Below are 22,030 nucleotides of genomic sequence, written 5' to 3'. Positions count from 1 at the left end.
TTGCACTAACAAGGCTTCTTCCCTGAACTCTACCTTTCTTTTGGTAAACATTGAACTGGAAATTGGGTAGCATTGAACTTGAACTAATAAAGGGAAGAACTCCATACTCAGCACTAAAGAAGTCTAGGGTCAGTTTTATAATTCTTCACATTATCATTATCATTTGAAAAATGCCCAGTTATGTTTTCATTTGGAATAATCAGTCACTTCCTTTTACTCTTCCAACTGTTTCATGGGTACTTCCCTTTGTCTTCCCCTGAATATTGCTAGTGCTCTTGTTGGATTATGTATATCTTCTATGATGGTGAAACTTGATCACCCATTTTCTGTTGATTTAATATTTTTATTCAGCACAATATTTATTTGCCATACATATATGTATCTGTTATATTGCTCCTTAAACTATAAATTAAAGAGATTGAAATTATGTAGTCCTCCATGTACAACTGGGCACTTCTTTATTAAACTAAAAAGATCTCTTAGAGAATATGGTTCTCAAGGTTTTCAATGATAAAAGGAAGATAACTTGTTGAGCAGGTAATAGTTAAGTAGAGGCAAGATTTCCAGGCATTTGGTGCTCTGGAGAAAGGCTAAAGGTCCACCTTTGAAGTTATTCCATTGTTCTCCACAGTTAAGAAATCCCATGGCTGTGCTGGTAGTTTTCTCCCTTCTGCAAAGAAGAAAGGTGAAATGGCTATTGAATTTTGACTTACATACATAAACTGGTGACACAGCATATTTCTCCTGCAACCCCACCCTGTTTTGATCCCATGAGGTTCTCCTGAAAAATAAATTGTTATTGAGCTTTAGAAAATTTAAATTGTTTATAGTTATACTAATGGGGAGTCTTAGAAGCTTGGACAAAAACTTGGTATTTCAGGAGAACTTTATTTGACAGACCTTGTTGTTTTTCTTCCACTTACAGTTTTGAGTATCATACATATGTTTTTGGGTATGTACTTTTTATAAGAAAGAAACCTAGTAATTTATTTCTCCTAGTTTTATAGAGATAAAATTGACACATAACACTGTATAAGTTTTAGATGTACAACATGATGATTTGATAAAGGTATATGTTGTGGAATTGTTCCTACAATGAGTTTAGTTAACCATCACCTCATATAGTTACAAAATTTCTTTTCCTTATAAAGAGGAACCTACTAATTTAAATCCATGGCATTTAGTTTCTTATTACCTATTTTGAGAAAGGTTTGCCAAAATATAATTCCAGCTTTTCCTCCAAATCATAAGTATCTCTAACAAAGCTTTGATAAACTTAGCTACTCCGATGGAAATCTCTGAATACTACTCACTGCTACCAGGAATCATATAAATGGCCTTCTTTGCTATACAGAGGCAGCTCAGAGCCACCAAAATCTCCTATGGAGCTCATGCATATAAATCTGAGAAACCCGACAGTAAGTTTGTGCTATGCATCACCCATTCTCTGCTGAGTCATCACCACTGGGTCTTGGCTTTCTTTTCTTGCTGAGCCCAGATGCATGCTCAGGGTCCTTCTTAATTAGTCCTCTAGGGACTCCCTCCAGAGAGTCAATCAAAGTTGGAGTTCCAGATGAAATTTAGTATCTGTCCCTCTCCTTGATGGGATAAGTGGGACTAAGATATTCTCAAATTGCCTTTCTTTTCTTTTTTTAAATTTTTAAATTTTTAATTATTTAAGTAATCTCTACACCCAATGTGGGACTTAAACTCACAACCCTAAGATCAAGAGTTGCACACTCTTCTTCTTTTTTTTTTTTAAGATTTTATTTATTTATTTATTTGAGAGAGAGAGAGAGGGAGCACATGAGAGGGGGGAGGGTCAGAGAGAGAAGCAGACCTCCCTCCCGAGCAGGGAGCCCGATGCGGGACTCGATCCCGGGACTCCAGGATCATGACCTGAGCCGAAGGCAGTTGCCCAAGCAACTGAATCACCCAGGCGCCCCAAGAGTTGCACACTCTTCTAACTGAGCCAGCCATGTGCCCCTCAAATTGCCTTTCTTTCTTTTTTTTTTTTTAAGATTTTATTTATTTATTTGTCAGAGAGAGCACAAGCAGGGGGAGAGGCAAAAGGAGAGGGAGAAACAGGCTCCCTGCTGAGCAGGGAGCCCAATGTGGGGCTCAATCTCAGGACCCTGGGATCATGACCTGAGCCGGAGGCAGACGCTTAACCGACTGAGCCACCCAGGCGCCCCTCAAATTGCCTTTCTTGAAATGAGATTTATCCAAGCTGAGCCTGTACTCTAGGAGTGCAGGATTTATCATCACACAGCTAAATTCTGAGTTCCGGTTCTGACTTTTACCAGCTGGATGATAGCAGGCAAGTCACTTGGCTTCTCCAAGCCTTAGTTTTTCATCTATGAAATGAGAAGAGGCCCTATCTACTTCAGAATACTAAGGATTAAGTAAAATAATTTTTTTGAACTGTTTAGTGTACTATCCAGCTCAACATCTCTCAAACTTTTCATCTCAGAATCCCTTTACACTCAAAAATTATTGAGTTTTGCTCATGTGGATTATATTTATTAGAAATTGAGACTAGGAAAAAAATTTTTTTTTCTTTTTAAAGATTTTATTTATTTATTTGAGAGAGAGAGAGAAAGCACGAGCAGGGGGAGGGACGGGGGAGAAGCAGGCTCCCCACTGAGCAGGGAGCCCAATGCAGGACTCGATCCCAGGACCCTGGGATCATGACCTAAGCTGAAGGCAGACGCTTAACCAACTGAGCCACCCAGGTGCCCGAAAAAAAATTTTTTTAAGATTTTATTTATTTATTTGACAGATAGAGACACAGCTAGAGAGGGAACACAAGCAGGGGGAGTGGGAGAGGGAGAAGCAGGCTTCCCGCCGAGCAGGGAGCCCGATGCGGGGCTGGATCCCAGGACTCTGGGATCATGACCTGAGCCGAAGACAGATGCTTAATGACTGAGCCACCCAGGCACCACAAGACTAAGAAAAAATTTTAAAAGATTTTATTTATTTATTTGAGAGAGAGAGAGAGAGAGAATGAGTGGTGGAGAGGGGCAGAGGGAAAGAGAGAGAGGTAGACTCCCTGCTGTGCAGGGAGCCCGATGCAGGTTTCAATCCCAGGACCTGGAGATCATGACCTGAGCCTAAGGCAGACGCTTAACCGACTGAGTCACCCAGCTGCCCCAAGACTAAGAAATATTTAAAACACATATTAACTAAAATAATAAACCCATTATATGTCAACATAAAAAACATATTTTGTGAAAAAGAACTGTATTTTCTAAAAAAAATTTAGCAAGAAGTGTGGTCTGTCTGCTTCCACATTCAACTTGTTGCAGTATCACACATCATGCAGCCTCTGGAAATTCTACTGGACACGTATGAGAGACTGAGAGTCAAAAAGGCAAATACTATCCTAGTAATAAGTTGGAAAAGAGTTTTGACCTCCTGGACCCCAGAAAGGGTTTTGGTGACCTCAGACCGCACTTTGAGAAATGTTGGTGTAGCCAATAGTTAGTACCTCATGAATTGTAGTTATTGTTTATATACATGGAGATTTTTGTAACTAGCAAGAACTATACAAATATTAGTTATGAGAAGTAAAGGCCACGACTTTAGAACTTCCTACATTATACTTTTTCCTAATGGGTCCCAAATGAGATTATGATTTAAATGAAGGAAAAAAAACACTTTTTTAAAATAAATACTAATAATACATGAATGACTTCTTTGGGTTTAAAAGGTTTAAATCTTTCTTTTAGAAATTTGTCAATTAAGTATATTATCATAAAGCTTTCATTTTTTTTTCCCCAGAGAAGCATCTCCCCCCACTGTGCCAGGGTAAGAAGATTTTAGTAGAGAGAGAAGTAACTAGAGATTTACTCTAAAAGTACTGATAGAGTTGGTATAGGGTTATGGGAGCCCACTAGTTTTAAGGAGGAGTTGTGGTCCCATTGTCATCATGTTCAGCTTCACAATTAACAGGTCAATCTTGATTTACTGGTTGGAGAACCTGAAAGCATTTATTACCATTTGATTCTCAGATATAAGCTCCTCTAAAGGGTCTTTTTGAAATGGGTTTGGATTATAAAGACAAAAAGCAAAAGTGATGTAATGGATAACTGATACAAATTGTCTTAAGAAATATAGATAAAGTTCATGTATGAATCTTAACAAGATATATGGATATAGTTTATATCAGCCCTTTGTGTACTTTGCAGACATAGAGTCCTCTAATCATATCAATTTTTTCCTTTCTCCCTCTTTCTCTTTTGGGGGGGTGGTGTAGACCATGGGGAATTCATATGCTGGGCAACTGAAATCTGCTCAATTTGAGGAAGCTCTCCACAACTCCATAGAAGCGTCTCTCAGATGTAGTAGTGTGGTACCACGGCCAATTTTTTCCCAGCTGTACTTGGACCCTGACCAGCATCCTTTCTCATCTGCAGGTAAGTTTCTCAATCCCACACATTTCTAGATTCCTTTTAAAAGAAGTGAAAATTCCAAATCTGGGGACCTCTGAAGTAAATTGATTAAATGTTAGACATTGCTCATCTCCCAGTCCTCCAATATCTTTTAGAACTATGAATTTTTCTTTTGGTTATTTTTCCATAAACATCTTTTTATTAACTTAGCTGTGATTCATTTGCTCACCCAGATGTAAAACCCAAGGTGGAGGATCTGGATAAAGATTTGGTGCACCGCTACACTCAAAATGGAAGCCTGGATTTTTCTAACAATCTAACAGTTAATGAAATGGAAGATGACGAAGATGATGAAGAAATGTCTGATTCAAATAGCCCACCGATTCCCTATTCACAAAAGCCTGCCCCAGAAGGGTCTTGCACTACAGATGGTAGGTTTCATTTTTGTTTTTTTTTCTGATCCCTCTTTATTGTCTGGCTAGTTTCCAATCATGCATGTGGTGCTCAAGGCTGGAAACCAGTAATTACAGAAAGGAATGAGGAATGATTATGCTCTCACTGACATTATCTCCTATGATTTCACAGCAGGTGTCTATAAAAAAGACAGGTATTATCGTTCTATCTTCTAGATGAAGAAAGTAAGATTCGGAGCAGTTGAGTAACTTCTCTGAGATGATATGTGGCAAAGCAAGCCTAGGCCCAGATTGGGGTTTTTCCTGCAGGAATACTACTATTTTAGGAACTTTTATTTTCTTTTAAAGATTTTATTTATTTGAGAAAGTGAGAATGAGAGAGAGAGAGAGCACATGAGAGGGGGGAGGGTCAGAGGGAGAAGCAGACTCCCTGCCGAGCAGGGAGCCCGACGCGGGACTCGATCCCGGGATTCCAGGATCATGACCTGAGCCGAGGGCAGTCGCCCAACCAACTGAGCCACCCAGGCGCCCTATTTTAGGAACTTTTAAAGTGTCCTGTCTTGGGGCGCCTGGGTGGCTCAGTCGTTAAGCGTCTGCCTTCGGCTCAAGTCACGGTCCCAGGGTCCTCGGATTGAGCCCCGCATCGGGCTCCCTGCTCTGTGGGAAGCCTGCTTCTCCCTCTCCCACTCCCCCTGCTTGTGTTCCCTCTCTCGCTGTGTCTCTCTCTGTCAAATAAATAAATAAAATCTTAAAAAAAAAAGAAATCCCAGAAATGCGAATCAAACTGTTTTAAAAAAATAGTGTCCTGTCTTCCTACTTCTTTCTCTTCCACCCTCAAAATAATAATGTATATATTAGATGTTTTATATTTACCTTTTCCATTTATTTTGAACAGTTATACAGTATGTGTTATTTGTAGAAGATAAAAATGTACATATTTTGATAACCCCATTTTATTTATTTTGTCAACTTCCTCTTCCACTAAGGCTTCAACCACACTTTAAAAAGGAAATCCAAATATAAAACGTTCTCAGTATTTCATGGTTTTGATAATGTCACAACTTAAAATATACTCTCTTCCCTCTGTTTAGTGTATGTGCTGTTTTCTGGCTATCCCAGCCTACTTAGTATGCGGATTCTACTTTATCCATATTAGCCAGGGCACAGCTTTTATACCCCACATGGGGTGATTACAATGCATGCAAATCTTGGGGGTGAGGAGGTAGGAGGAGAGGGGTAATATTGCAGGACATTCTCCCTACAAAGCTTGAATTGCAAATAATCTGGGATAAACTAGAAATTCAAATGTGCAAATCCAGATAAATGTGCACTGTTTGAAAGTTTGATTTTTCTCTTGCCTTTTTTTCTTTTCTCTCTCTCCCTTCCTTCTTTCCTTTCCTTTCCTTTCCTTTCCTTTCCTTTCCTTTCCTTTCCTTCCCTTCCCTTCCCTTCCCTTCTCAAAAGAATCTGATAAACTGTAAAAAGCTCAAAATCCTTAATTCTAGTAGCCTATCTGCACCTGGGCCTGCCTCTAGCACATCATTCCTTATAAATTTTCTTCCACATGTGATTGGTTTCTTTTGCCCAGACTTAATATAATATATATCAATTTACTCATTATTGTTGGTCATATAGGCCTTTAAACCTATATTTGTGTAGAAGGTGACCAGATTGGGTTTCCACTTAGCTCTTTTATATCCATTTTTGTACCTTTTATTTATTGATCAGTCAAGTCATACTTAACAGTTAACAACCAGACATTGAAATTATGCTTAAAATATTGTTAGATTGTCATTGAGAATCTTGTTATATGTAAGAATCTAATAGAACCAGAGTAAAAGCTTTAGGGGATAGTTTTGAAATATCAAATTTTGTACCAAAAATGGGGGAGGGGCTCCCCATTTTCCTATGTTCTGAGCATGTTTTTGCCTCTTGGGGGTGCTGACACTGGTATTACTAACAGTCAGGTGTGGAAAGCTGTTTAGTGCACACCAAGATATAAACACCATGATCTAACAGATAGCAAATATTTCTTGAACTTTAAAACACGAGAACACTACTCTTACCGTGTAGTGGTTATGTAAAGTGTAAGGGAAGGTATTGTTAATTTTAGAGATGAAGGTTAAAACTTGGAGGTGCAATTTTCCTTGTGTGTGTGTTGGGGGGGAGATCCCACTCAAGTATAAATTCACATTCCAAAACAACTTGAAAACACTAGTCCTACAGGTAGATTCCTACATCAGCTACTTTGATTTCTTATAATGAATTACATGTCTGTATTTTCCCCCTTTTAATTCCCCGGAAGGTGGCCATTAAAAACAAAAAGCATAGTTTATAATTTGATAGTTTAAAGTTTGTCCATAGCTGTTTTAATTTGGCTCAGTCTAGGGTAGTTCCAAGAGCCCTCTCCCTCCAAAGACAGAACAGTCCTGAAATTTTTCTTATAGAAATTGAGGGTTGCTGGAGTGGAGGCAGGTGGGAGGGATGGGGTGGCTGGGTGATGGACACTGGGGAGGGTATGTGCTATGGTGAGTGCTGTGAATTGTGTAAGACTGATGAATCACAGACCTGTACCCCTGAAACAAATAATACATTTTATGTTAATTAAAAAAAAGAAAAAAGAAATGATGGTGAATTTGGGCAATATAATGCCTGGACTTGTCTTAGCATACCACCTTCCCTTCGTGGGAAATCCTCTATTTACCTAAGACTTAAAGGAAGGGAAAGCTATTTTTAGAGGCAATTTAGATAAGCAGATACTTAATACCTGATGGGCTTCTAGGGTTACCTTTCAGATGTAAATTTTGGTTGCTAATTTCTTATGTAAATTATTGGAATAGTGTAGGTTCCCACCCTGCTGGGAGGCAGTTGATTGTCTAAAGAGGTGAAGGGCAACCAAATTTGAGGCCTCCAAATACTGCTTTGATTACTTTAGTTTGTGTTGACAGCTGTTTCGGTAAATGGTCCCCTCCCCCCGCTTAGATTACTCTGTAACCTTCCAGTTAGAGATAATTGGAGAATGCAAATCTGGTTCTGCGAAGTGAAAACCTTGGCTATTTTCTTAAGGAAATGCAGACGAAGTTTACAAAGAAGGACCGTCTGCCATTATTCCTTTTCTTAATTAAAATAATTTGCTGCAGAGGTCTTGGGGTTAAGGCAGCATTTCAGTATTGCTCTCAATTTAGGGGCAAGTTGTCAAATAAATTGTTATTTGTGTGCCCACATCGATAACTTATCTTTCTTTCCCTGCATACAGTAAACAGGCTTAGATCCTTCCTTAGGGCACTCTTCCCCAGGTCTTCCAGAAGCCTCTAAAATAAAGATTCTTTCAGGATTAGTTCAGATGTGATTCAAAATTACCCTACAGGGGAGTAATAAGGTTTCTTTTCATTTTGTTTGAGGCTTTACTTGAGATTGAATAATTGATCTTTATTATATTATTAATCTGACATATTTCTAGAAACTAGAACTACCTGCCTCACCAGATATTTGGATCCTACAGACCTTCAAATATAATCACATTTCTTAAGCTACCCACTCTTCTTTATAGACACACAGAGCTTATTTTCAGTCTTAAAAAAAACTAAATATTGCTTTTTGCATAATGTTTTTTCTTAATTGGAGATCCCTGATAATATATTTTGTATATAATTAGCTGATCTGAATCCCAAGAATGAGGGTTTGTTTAGAGGAAACAGTTAAAAGATATCATAGCAAAAGGCCAGACCCTTGCCAGGTGAGTGTATTCTCAGAATAATTACAAACTAAACTTAGGAACTTTTTCTTGATTTTGCAACCATTTCTGGCCTTGGATTGATTTCTTCCTGACCCTTTTTACTGGACTCAGCCTTGCTTTCTCTTTCTCTCCTATTCGCTTTCCTCTTAACTGAATTGGCCCAGTGGCTTATGTTGGTGAGTAACACGAAAGGCAAGATGATAAAATAGGACATTGTAAAAATAGACTTTATTTTATTTTTTTTAAGATTTTATTTATTTATTTGACAGAGAGATAGCGAGAGCAGGAACACAAGCAGGGGGAGTGGGAGAGGGAGAAGCGGGCTTCCTGCCAAGCAGGGAGCCCGATGCGGGGCTTGATCCCAGGACCCTGGGATCATGACCTGAGCCGAAGGCAGACGCTTAACTACTGAGCCACCCAGGTGCCCAATAGACTTTATTTTTTTAGAACAGTTTTAGATTTAAAGAAAAAATAGTATAGAGTATATCCCTGTAGTTTCTCCTATTGTTGACATCTTACATTATTACTAATTTTTAAAAAAGATTTTATTTATTTATTTGAGTGAGAGAAAGCACCAGCGGGGGGTGGGGTGGTGTGAAGGGGCAGAGGATGAGGGAGAAGCAGACTCCCCACTGAGCAGGGAGCCTGAGGCGGGACTCAAACCCAGGACCCTGGGATCATGACCTGAGCCCAAGGCAGATGCCTAACCAACTGAGCCACTCAGGTGCCCCTATTATTAATTTTAATAATAATTAAAGTTCATAGTTTGGGTTCCTTAATTTTTACCTAATATCCTTTTTCTGTTCCAGAATCTCACCAGGATACTAAATTAGTTAGTCATCATGTCTCCTTAGAGTCCTCTGGGCTGTGACAGTTTCTCAGACTTTGTTTCTGATGACTCTGACAGTTTTAGGAATTATTGGTAAGGTATACTGTAGGTGACCCTCTACTGGAGTTTGTCTGATGTTTTTCTCCTGATTAGACTGTGGTTATGGGTTTGGGGAAGGAAGATCACAAAGGTAAAGTGCCATTTTCATCATATTATATCAAGGGTACATTCTATCAACATGATTTATGACTGTTGTTATTGACCTAGATCACCTGGTGGAGGTAGTGTTATCTCCATGCTTTCCCCCACTTTCCATACTGTGGAAAAAAGTCACTATGCTCAGCTTACGCTTAAAGAATAGGAAATCATGTTCCACCTTCTTGAGGGCAGAGTATCTGCATAAATTATTCAAAATTCTGCATGGGAATTAGTCTCCCCCCCCACCCTACTTATCAGTTTATTCAGTCCTTTATATCATTATGCACTCATGGATATTTATTTTATGTTGAGTTATAATCCAATACTACTTTACTTTGTTCCTCAGATTGTTCCAGTTTTGGACATTGGAAGCACCTTCAGTTGCTTCTTGTGCCCCTTTTATATACTCTCATTGTTGTAGCTTTTTTTTTTTTAAGCATAAATAGGGCATTTTCTCTTTTCATTGCCATAAGCACCGCTTAAATTTTTTTTTAAGGAGGAGAGTAGTAGAAAACATGCTTTTAGAATACAGTCATTGTTTAATAATTATTACTTTCGTCCTCTAGGTGTCCTCATATCATAAGTGGGAAAACCCTGAAAGGCTGGAATACTGAAAACTATTTGTACTTCTTAATTTGGGCAGACTGTGTATTTCTCTTTTTGCCACAGAAATCGTTCTGAAATCATCTTTCTTCTGTAGAAAATCCTGCTTTCTTCAGGTGTTCTCCACACTATGTCTTCTTGACTCTATCTGTTAAGCCCAGAATCAAAATTGTACTTTCCCGCTTGATTTCCCTTTGCTGCAATGTACTGCTTTTAGAAATCTCATCAGAAAAACAGTGAATGTTAAGGATTCATCAGCAAGTATGAGGTAGGTAGGTGCCGACAGACCATGGCTCACAGGCAGGAACTGGTGTGGAAAGTGCCTCCTGGGATTCAGCTAGAAAGTTGGGTAGTAGGCCTTAGCCAAAAAATAGGCAAGGAAGAAACAATAGGAGAGGGTCCTCCTACATCAGATCAAAGGAAGGTGAAGCATTATGTGTGAATCAGATGTTAATGTCAGTGATGGGGGAGCATCAGTTTAGAGTCAAGACAGGTTTTAGTCCCACCTTTTCCAGTTACTATTTGAACTTAGACCATCTTCTTAACCTTTATGGGCCCTCGTATCCTCATTTACATACTAAATAGATTAGTACTACCCAATCTTTGACTCACAAATTTCTTTTATAGTACTATGTAGTCTTTTGAACTCCTTAGGAATTTAAAACCTAATTCTGTCACTACATGGCATGTTGTAAAGAATTGATTTTAAGTAGAAAGTATTTATTTTAGACCAGTATGTTAATATACTCTGATCTTATTCATGCATATGAGAAAAAAATTGTCTACATTTAATTGTTCAGTAATTACTATTTATTCAGTTAATTGTGTAAGAAAAAGCATATTTCATTGACAAATTCAAAAATAAAATATAGCTTTTCAGGGGGCTGAGTATATTTAAATGTTTTCTGGCATCAAAAAAAAAAGGAAATCAAAATCTACTTTTAATGCCCAAATTTTGGAATTTTTATATTTTAGGATTAAAAAGGTATAGTAGTATATTTTTATAATTTTTGCATTTTTGCTCTATATGATGAAAGGGTTTCAGGCTGATGCTTGCAGAATTTCTGCTCCTGAAAAGGCTGCAGAATGAGGTCAGCTTTTCCCTTTTACATGAAAAGCCAAATTGGATTATAACCTCTAAATTTTACCTTTAACATTGTTTTTTCCTTTTTTTTTTTGGTGTCCTGGAAACATATTGGTGCATTTTATATAATTTTATAATTTAATGAGTGGTGTTGGGATTGAATCTAACTTTCATTTCTAGCAAGAGCATCTTTAGACACATTTATAAAATGACTGTGCTTATTTACACAATCAGTGCTCCCTGAGCTTCCCATCATTAACCAGCAGTGTATTACAAGCATAAATTAAGTGACATATCAATACATATGGCTGATAATAAAAACAATTGTGTGGGAGGCGCCTGGGTGGCTCAGTTGGTTAAGCGACTGCCTTCAGCTCAGGTCATGATCCTGGAGTCCCGGGATCAAGTCCCACATTGGGCTCTCTGCTCAGCAGGGAGTCTGCTTCTCCCTCTGACCCTCCCCCCTCTCATTTGCTCTCTCTCCAGTCTCACTCTCTCAAATAAATAAATAAATAAATAAATAAAATTAAAAAAAAAAACAATTGTGTGGGGGTGCCTGGGTCACTCAGTCGTTAGGCGTCTGCCTTCCGCTCAGGTCATGATCCCAGGATCCTGGGATCGAGCCCCGCATCAGGCTCCCTGCTTTGCGGGAAGCCTGCATCTCCCTCTCCCACTGCCCCTGCTAGTGTTCCCTCTCTCGCTGTCTCTCTCTCTCTCTCTCTGTCAAATAAATAAATAAATCTTAAAAAATTGTGTGAAAATCAAAGCCACATACTGATACATGGTTCAAACAAATGAGTCCTGAGTTCATTCAGCTGGTTTCCACTATCCTTTTAAGTGTAGCAGGGAAGGCCCTCAGAACATTCTGTTTTAAAACTAGGATATTAGAATGATTATTTATTAGTCTTTAGAAACTGGTAATGGTATTTATTTGAGTTTGACTTATAATTCCAAGTATCATGGAATACCTTTATAAATCCCTGGGAGTTTGATAACTACCTGTTGGGAGATGCTGTATCAGATAATCTTGAGGTTTTGTATAGCTCTGATGTTCTAAAAAGCTCATAATTTGCAAATTCATATAAATTGGTACAGATTCATCATTTCATCCAGTCCATTCCTTCTAATGTGGTGTGAGTCAAAGTTGTAGAAAGGTTGTATTACTACTTCTTAGTGACAAAGACAGCTCCCCAAGCATCCTGTTTTCCATCAATAGGTAATCATGAACCTCTCATCACTGAATTTATCTATACCTTTTGGGAAGATATGTGGTCTGCCTTTTGGAGCAAGTCATGATGAAGGTGCTATTTCTTAGGGAAATGTGTTTCTAGGTTTACTGTCTACACAAATTAATAATTCCTTTGATTAAAGAAATTAGTGTTTCAGCACTTTAAAATGCCTCCTAGATGTAATATTTTAGAATTTGGTTAAATATCTATGCTTACCTCTCATGGTTTTAGATCTGGATTATAATTGTTTTTAGCTTTTCTTTTGCCAAGGTTAGTAGTATACTTTTTGGTCTGCTTTTGTGTGTGTGAGAGAGAGAGAGAGAGAGAGAGCACACAAGCAGGGGGCGTGGCAGCAGACGGAGAAGCAGGCTCCCTGCTGAGCAAGGAGCCCGATGCGGGGCTCGATTCCAGGACCCTGGGATCATAACCTGAGCCGAAGGCAGACGCTTAATGACTGAGCCACCCGGGTGTCCCTTTTTGGTCTGTTTTTATATAGTAAACTTCCCATCTCTTATATCCCTGACATTACTGAGCTCATTATGTAACCTTAGACAAGTTCCCTAACCTTTCTGAGCCTCAATGTTTCCATCTTTGGAAGGAGTTGGTAATTGTTGAGAGGATTAAATAAGATAATCTATGCAGTGGTTAGCACTGTACCTGGCTTATGTTAAGTGCTCCATATGTTTTTCTGCCATCGATACCATCATCATCATCATTTCCCCACTTTCAAACCTGTGAGTCCTGTCCCTTAAATGGGGTGAGGGCAGCAGAATTTTTTTTAGGGGTTTTATGTATCCATAGTTTCCCCCAAAATGTTTGTAAACTAAATAAACAATATGATTCACATGTACAAATTACTGTTTTTCAAATACATATAGGTGATATTGTAAATAATAAAATATAGATTCATTCAAAATTGTTAAAGAATTTACAGTAACATTCTGCTATTGTTTTTCTCAGTTCACAAGCACTAAAGTTGAATTTGAAAGTTTTTAGTGTTAAAAGAGGACCTGTAAGCTTGAAATGGTTAACCCCATTGTCATATCATCTTAGTCTTTCTTCTGTTGACTTCTTCCAATTCCATTATGTCTGCTTTTGAGATTTGATGAGCCAAACCATATGTTTGGATGTTGTTTTCTTATTATTTTTCATATACTAACTGATCACATCCATTTGTTTGTTGGCATTTGGTTAACATCATACAATGAATCGATATTGGAAGAATTTAGCATGGTTTATTCCCTACTTTGTATTGGGCAATAATGATGGTCTCTTCTGGTTTGTATGCAGAGAGTTATATGTCCATGCTTCATCTTCCACAACTCTCTGAAATAGTATTTATCATACTTTTATTCACCCTCTTTTGGTTGCAAGTGAACCCCAACCCAACTGAGATTAGCTTTAGAGAGAATGAAGAAGTTATTCAAAGAATTCCTAAGCAAATGTTTCACGGTCAAACCATGGGAAAAGCACATATACTGGGCTTCAGGGGCCCAAATGCTGCCAGAATATTCCCCCTGAACCTGCTGTCTGCTGACAGTGCTGACAGATTTCTCTCACAAGGCAAGAAACTGAGCTGCCGCAGACCAAACTAAGCCACACTCTGGCTCCATGTTCAGAATTCCTAGAGAAAAGGCTTTGAATGGCTTGGTTTATGTCACGTGCCCCTGACTAATCAACTATGGTGGGAAAGGCAGGGTATTATATTAGCTAGCTTGGACCAGGTGCCAGTTCGGTCAGTCTAGAATATCACAATTCTCCAAGAGGAATCATGTAATTAGAGTTCAGGGAGGTCTGATTTTCTCCCAGAAGATGTAAAATGGGTGCCTTGCAGCAGAAAATAGCTGTCCTCTGTAATATTGTTTTGTGACTATTGGTTCCTTATACATTTTTTCAGTTAACTATAATGCGAGCTCTTAAAGGAAGGTACATTTGTTCAACTCGATCCCCCGGCCTATGGCAGTATCTGTTGCAAATGATTTTTAATAAATGATGAACTAATGAATTAGTGTAATATGTTATGGTACATAAAGTGGTTATGTAAGGTTTTGTCATATGTTGTCATGTTGTAGCTCATGAAGATTGTCCTCACAGTTCTGGGTTCTAGTTCTGGCCATTCATTTATAAGCCACCAAACCTGGAGGTACAGCCTCTTCCTGTGTGAAATGGAAAGCCTCCCTCTTCTTTTTTTTTTTTTTAAAGATTTATTTATTTCAGAGAGCAAGAATGAGAGAGAGAGAGTACATGAGGGGGGGAGGGTCAGAGGGAGAAGCAGGCTCCTTGCCGAGCAGGGAGCCCGATGCAGGACTCGATCCTGGGACTCCAGGATCATGACCTGAGCCGAAGGCAGTCGCTTAACCAACTGAGCCACCCAGGCGCCCAAGCCTCCCTCTTCTATGACAGTCACCATTTACAGAAGTGAACTTGCATTGAAAGTATAAAAATACTGTATTATATGCACATAAAAATTACATACATTTTTCAAAGTTTGCTGTGTATATTTATCATTTGCTTACTTGTGGATCAGAAAATATAAAGTCGTCAATGTTGACTGAACCCGTCAGAAATACCTCCTTTTTGTGTCTTTTCAGCTCCCCTCAGAGGGGCACATATGATAGATTTGTCTTCTGGTTGGAGTATATGGACTTTAAATTTAGGCCTTAATAGTGATTCCCACAGGTAAATCCACTCTCCAGATGGGTGATAAGAAGATAGAACCTTTCCAAACATTTCACTGTGTCCTTTTTTACTGGTTTTTAGGTTTTTGTCAAGCGGGAAAGGATTTGCGTTTGGTATCTCTGTGTATGGAACAAATTGACATCCCAGCAGGATTCCTCCTGGTGGGGGCCAAGTCTCCCAATCTTCCTGAACACATCCTAGTGTGTGCTGTAGACAAGCGATTTCTACCAGATGATCATGGGAAAAATGCACTTTTAGGTGAGTATTCCACACTTATAAAATCCCTTCTAAGATGAAGGAGTTAAACTACAAGTTTATTTTAAATTATCACAGAATTTTCTTTTAAAAAATCACAGAATTAGTTGGGAATTCTGTACTTTAACTCAAGTATGGAACATTTTTTTCTTTTAGTAACTTCTTAAAAATTACCTTTTATTTTTTTATTCATTCTCAAAACACCCATCTTGAAGAGACTTTTTTAAACCAGGCTTAATGGATGGCATGAGATTTATCAAAAATTAATACTTTGGGGGTGCTTGGGTGGCTCAGTCAGTTAAGTGTCTGCCTTTGGCTCAGGTCATGATCCCAGAGTCCTGGGATCAAGTCCCATGTTGGGCTCCCTGCTCCGCAGAGTCTGCTTCTCCCTCTGCCTCTGCCCCTCCCCTCTGCCTGTGCTGTCTCTCCCATGCTCTCTCTCTTAAATAAATAGATAACAATATTTTTATTTTTATTTATTTTTTTTAAAGATTTTATTTATTTGACAGAGAGACACAGCAAGAGAGGGAACACAAGTAGGGGGAGTGGGAGAGGGAGAAGCAGGCTCTCCGCCGAGCAGGGAACCCCATGCGGGGCTCGATCCCAGGACCCTGGGATCATGACCTGAGCCGAAGGCAGACACTTAACGACTGAGCCACCCAGGCACCCCAATAACAATATTTTTAAAAAATTAATACTTTGTGAAGCAAAGTAGGATTCACTCTTTATAGAGTCATTGATTTGGACCTGATGTCGTCAACTCTCAATTATTCAATTGTGGATTATCCACTTTGTAAGTTATTGCTAGTTTTTCCATACCACCCATTATTCCTAACTACACTTGATTGATGTGATTCTCATTTTATATTTAGCATGAGTTCAACCAAAATAACTAGGAAGAGATATATGATGTAAAATACATAACTGTATCTCAGAATTGTTTTACTGCCTGGTATTAGTTTGGGTCTGTGCTTTTTTCACAACCTAGCTTTCTTACATCATGGAAAATAAAGAGTGGATTTATTTATTTTTTTTTTTAAGATTTTTTATTTATTTATTTGAGAGACAGAGAGAATGAGAGAGAAAGCACATGAGATGGGGGGAGGGTCAGAGGGAGAAGCAGACTCCCTGCTGAGCAGGGAGCCCGATGCGGGACTCGATCCAGGGACTCCAGGATCATGACCTGAGCCGAAGGCAGTCGCTTAACCAACTGAGCCACCCAGGCGCCCAAGAGTGGATTTATTTTTTAATTAATTTTAATAATTAAGATGTCACATGAGCTTTGTTGCTTTCTTTGCTGCTGTGTTTCTCTGGAGTTTCTCAGAATTTCTCTAACTGTAGATGCCATCAGATAGATGCTTTTGGCACAAGTAACAATAAAAATGAAAAAGAGAGGAGAGGGCCAAGAAATCAAGAATTGTATTGGTTCTAAGCTGTTTTTGTTTAGTTTGATGCATTTTTCCTAGTTATACGGTATTATTGGAAAGTTTAGAAATACGTACATCAGTATCTTGAGTCAGAAAATAACCCTGCCCATGCTTTATAAAGGTTCCTTGCATTATAATTCAAAGCATTCTCTTGGTTCACAGGAAAAGAAGTGGTAATTTCCATAAGGCTTTCATAAAAAGTTGTTAATTTTCTTTTCTTTTAGTGATTTTGAGCAGATGGTTTAACACGGAAGCCTAATGGTAAAGTTTACACATTGGACTACATTAGCAAAGAAGTTTCCAAGTCTTCAGTTGTTCACTCATTTATCCAACACTATGTGTTCCAAATGTTCTGTGTGACAAAAATCATTGTAGGCTGTTCAGAACTAGTAACCTAGTTGGCTTGTGCTATAACAATTTTAGGAAACTTCCTTTTAGCATTTTAAAAGCATCATATCAGGGCACCTGGGTGGCTCAGTCATTAAGCGTCAGCCTTTGGCTCAGGTCATGATCCCCAGGTCCTGGGATGGAGCCCCACGTCTGGCTCCCTGCTCCGCGGGAAGCCTGCTTCTCCCTCTCCCACTCCCCCTGCTTGTGTTCCCTCTCTCGCTTTTTCTCTCTATCAAATAAATAAATAAAAATCTTTAAAAAATAAAAAAATAAAAGCATCATAGCATCAGGGAGCCTTGCTCATTTGGAAGAGCATGCAACTCTTGATCTCAGGGTCGTGTGTTTGAGCCCCATGTTGAGTGTGAAGATTACTAAAAATAAATAAATAAACTTAAATAAAAGCATCATAGTGTCATCTAATGGAATAATTGATATGTGGCTCTGACTACAAACACAAAAATCTCTCATGATGCCTTCTTATTCAATGATTCTTCATGACTAGAAGAATCCTCCTAGAATATATCATAGGAAGGACACAACAAACACTATCAGAATAATAGATTTCATAATTATAGGTAATCAGGTATATGAGATCAAGGACCATAGGTATTGGGAGTTGGAACTGAGGTTAAAATGCCAGATTTACCACTTAGTACTTTCAGAACTTGAGCAGGCTACTTATCAGGTCTCAGATTCCTCATCTATAGAAAGAGGCCAATGATGCCTACCTTGCAGGGTTGTAAAGATTAAATGATGATGTTTACAAAGCACCCATCAAGCATCCATGCTGAGAACAGAACACTTGTTCTTTACATGGTAGTTATTCTCCACTCTGTCATATTTATTCATACCCTTATCGAAATGGAATTTTGCTTACTTTCTCTAGTCTTGTGAATGGACATAATTTTTTACTAACCACTTTCCAAATTGAAAGTGTAATACAACAAAACGGTTGAAGTTTTCTCTTAGATAAGTATGTTGTTGAGATTTTTATATGTTCAATCTCTGTTGTCTAAAAGTAAATATCCATCCAACATTCTTACTGATGATGGATTATTTTAGTATGCATTAAGATATAGTGGGAAAAAATGTTAAGCTTCAAATATACTAGAATCTCAGTGAACACCAATATCCATTTGTCTAAATTTTTATATAAATTATGCAGATTCAAAAGACTGTGGGGAAATTGATTAAAAAATATATTGATCCGGGGGTGCCTGGGTGGCTCAGTCAGTTAAGCGTCTGCCTTCGGCTCAGGTCATGATCCCAGAGTCCTGGGATCAAGTCCCACATCAGGCTCTCTGCTCAGGAGGAGTCTGCTTCTCCCTCTCACTCTCCCTCTGTGCTCTCCCTCTCTCTCTCAAATAAATAAATAAAATCTTTAAAATATATCTATATTTATATTGGATCAATATATATATTGATCCAGTTGGCAGTTCATTCATGTGTCCCAAATCTACCATGCAATTGGAAGACTTGATTGACAGAAAAACTAGAAAGGTAATTTGGCTGTAAGAATAACAACAAGATTAACAAGAATAACAACAACAACGGTAACAACAAGAACTTTGAGCAGATATAATCTCTCTTGAACCAAGGTTAGTACTGAAACAATACAGAGTTTTAAAAATGAGCTGTAGAATTCTATCTCTTTAATATTATTAATTCTCATCATTAATGTGCCATTTCTGTTCTTTGAAGATTATCTGGTTGCTTTGCTTTTCTTCCTACTTTTGCTCTCTTGCTTTTCACCTCAGAGAATAAGCAAAAGAAAAGATAAATGACAAAACCTCACCTCTGTAATTTGTTAATTCTAATTCTCACACTAATCTTTTATGAACTACTTGGATCTATCCAATAGATCTACTTGGATCTATTGGGGGGCACTGTTTTAATTATTTTTCTGAAGTGTTCTTATATCATTTTACTGTATTTGGGTGCTACATTGCCTTGCCAATCAAACACTTTTCCATCAAGGCATGACGATCATACCTCAATGTAAGTTACATGGAGGCAGTCGTTTTGTCTGCTTTGTTCCATGCTGAAAACCTAGCCTAGCACATGGTAGAGTATAAGTATGGATGGATGGATGGATTTGTTGGATAGATGCATGGATGCATGGAGAGATGGATGGTTAGATGGCTTGTGACCTTGGTGAACTAGGTAGCCATTGACAATTTTTTTTTTTTTTGGCCTGTAGCTCTAAAGTATTGGACAGATAGCCAAATGCTCTCAAATGCAAACCATCTCTGAATATATTTTAAATAATTTATGAAATTACATCAATGTTTATAATTCTATAAAATAATAGTAATAAACTAATTATACAGAATTACTAATTTTATGTAACTGACCAGAAATTACAACTATCTCTGTTTTTCCAGTTTCGCACAATGCCTGGTATATAGGTAGATACTCAATAAACAATTGCTGAATAAATAATAATAAATTGGGCTGCCATTTCTAAATGCTTGGACTTGATTGTCAGCATTCTGAGATTGGTACCTTGTGAAATATTCTGTCTTTAATCCTGGGGCCTTTCTCTTCTCTTTTTCTAGATCTTTGTTAATTATGTAACAGGTTGTTTTGGGGTTTAAAAAGAGAGTATCACTTCATCAGTAAACTTATTTTTTAAAGATTATTTATTTGTTTATTTGAGAGAGAGAAAGAGAGAGAGAGCACGAGCAGGGGGAGGGACAGATGGAGAGCTGCTGATCAGGAGCCCAGTGCAGGACTCCATCCCAGGACTCTGGGATCATGACCTGAGCTAAAGGCAGACGCTTAACAGACTGAGCACCCAGGCGCCCCAGTAAATTTATTTTAAGTTAGTTATGTATATAGAAGGATATAGTATGTATGGAGTTTGGAGTGCCCTTTCTCATTTATAGCTTTTTTGTCCTTGTTCGCTACATGGCAGTACATATGTGGTGTCCTCATCTGTCACAACGAGAGGAACTCATGCTCTTTCCGTGCAGCTTTCCTCTGTGTATTGGGAGTTGATTTCCAACTGAGCAAAGCATGTCCTCTTATTGTCTTAGCCCTCTCCACTTCTTTTTCTTTCTGTGTCCCCTGCTCTAAGCAGGTCACTGAAAGTTTTATTTTGTTTGATTAATCTGAGTGAGAATTGTTTGGTTGTTAGATCTAAAGGAATAATAAGCTAGTTTGAGTACAGGGAGGTGAAGAAAGAGGAAATGGGACTCTCAGCAAACTCATGTGAGAGAGTACAGCTCGATCTCATAGAAACTGGAAAGTTGGCAGTACCTGGGTTTGCCCATCACTGTCCACACTTTCCTGTCTGCAGACCAGCTTCCTCTTCATGGTTCTCAGTTTGTGCTCTCCCATCCCTTAGCTGACAGGCGGTTGGACGTACCCCCAACTTGGGCTCCAATTTTATAAGACCTTACAAATCCAAGGTCTAGTACCCTCTGACTGATTCTTTTTGTATTTATTTTAAAACTCCAGGAGATTCTGACTGTCGCAGAGTGGGTCAGATATTAGCACAGTCTAATCAGCTGTGGCCATGAAGGCAAGTCCACAGGGTGCGTAGGGTAGAGAACCAGGGCCAGCAGATTCTCTAAGAAGGGAGTGTGGGGGAAAGGAATAATGGACATCTCTAGGACCAAACTTTTTGATATTTTTATGTCGACCATATGAATTCTATCACATGATACTATCCACTCTTGTTTCCTTAACCATTATCCTTTTAGAGCAGAATTTAAATTACTGTCAGTCTTTATAAATAACTTTGCTTAAAAAATTGGTTTTTGGGCGCCTGGGTGGCTCAGTCGTTAGGCGTCTGCCTTCAGCTCGGGTCATGATCCCAGGGTCCTGGGATCAAGTCCCACATTGGGCTCCCTGCTCGGCGGGAAGCCTGCTTCTCCCTCTCCCACTCCCCCCTGCTTGTGTTCCTGCTCTCACTGTCTCTGTCAAATAAATAAATAAAATCTTTAAAAAAATTGGTTTTTTTTACTTGAAATTAAGAAATTATTGGGTCAAAAAGACTGAATATCTCTCTACATTTTTGTATGTAAAAGTATTGTTATCAGTTTACAAGTTCACCAGTAACTTTGGTTTTCCTTCTTTCAGGGTTTTCTGGAAACTGTATCGGCTGTGGAGAAAGAGGATTTCGGTATTTCACGGAATTTTCCAACCATATTAACTTGAAGCTCACCACCCAGCCAAAGAAGCAGAAGCACTTAAAGTACTACCTAGTCAGAAGCTCCCAGGGTGTACTGTCGAAGGGACCTCTTATCTGCTGGAAAGGTAGCACCAACCTCTGGGAGAAAAACCGAAGGGAAGGGAATGAGGATGCTACAGTAATAACAAGTGGCCAGTACAGGGGTCAGAATTCAGGTATAGATAAATCTCCCAAGCTCAGAAGGCTATCCAAAGATGTAAAGCTCTCTGACAGGTTATTTGAGTAGCTTCTTCCTATTTTTAATAGAGACTGTCTGGGTTTAAAAAAGTGCATGTCTCTTTGTCTCTTGGGAGGGTAGAGGGCAGACAGACTCTTTCCAGCTCTTCTGTCATTTAGAGAGGACCTCAAAGTGTCATTTTCCTGGTTAGATGCTCTTTCTACTTTATTTTTTTAGGTTGTTCGGTAATTCTCATGCATATATAGTTTTCTGTTTTCATTAGAACTATGTATCCTTTAGAACAAATAATGCTTTCTTCACAATACCTGGGGAAATGCACTATTAAGTTGGCGAAGTTTTTTTTTTTTTAAGTTAAGAAGAACTCAACTAACTTATTTATAGAACTGAATCCAGTTGAAACGTCACATCTTCATGTGA

At 38.6% G+C, this 22,030-nt stretch overlaps 1 protein-coding gene across 9 annotated transcripts in view; it reads left to right on the top strand.

Annotated features, from left to right (window-relative positions):
• The window catches only part of GREB1L (GREB1 like retinoic acid receptor coactivator), a 272,431-nt gene that overhangs the window by 131,627 nt on the left and 118,774 nt on the right, over nt 1-22,030 (top strand). For all 9 annotated transcript variants that reach the window (XM_073898430.1, XM_073898429.1, XM_073898428.1 and 6 more), the window contains 4 exons: nt 4,259-4,418; nt 4,628-4,825; nt 15,247-15,423; nt 21,324-21,500. In XM_073898430.1, the coding sequence (XP_073754531.1) occupies nt 4,262-4,418; nt 4,628-4,825; nt 15,247-15,423; nt 21,324-21,500 (709 nt within the window). In that variant the 5' untranslated portion in view covers nt 4,259-4,261. The remainder of the gene's footprint in view (nt 1-4,258; nt 4,419-4,627; nt 4,826-15,246; nt 15,424-21,323; nt 21,501-22,030) is intronic.

Source organism: Callorhinus ursinus, unplaced genomic scaffold (assembly GCF_003265705.2).
Source record: "Callorhinus ursinus isolate GAN/ISIS: 27379988/994484 unplaced genomic scaffold, GSC_fseal_2.0 scaffold11, whole genome shotgun sequence".
Taxonomy (NCBI): domain Eukaryota; kingdom Metazoa; phylum Chordata; class Mammalia; order Carnivora; family Otariidae; genus Callorhinus; species Callorhinus ursinus.
The sequence above is the reverse complement of the archived record's forward strand: the minus strand, read 5'-3'. Positions and strand labels throughout refer to the sequence as shown.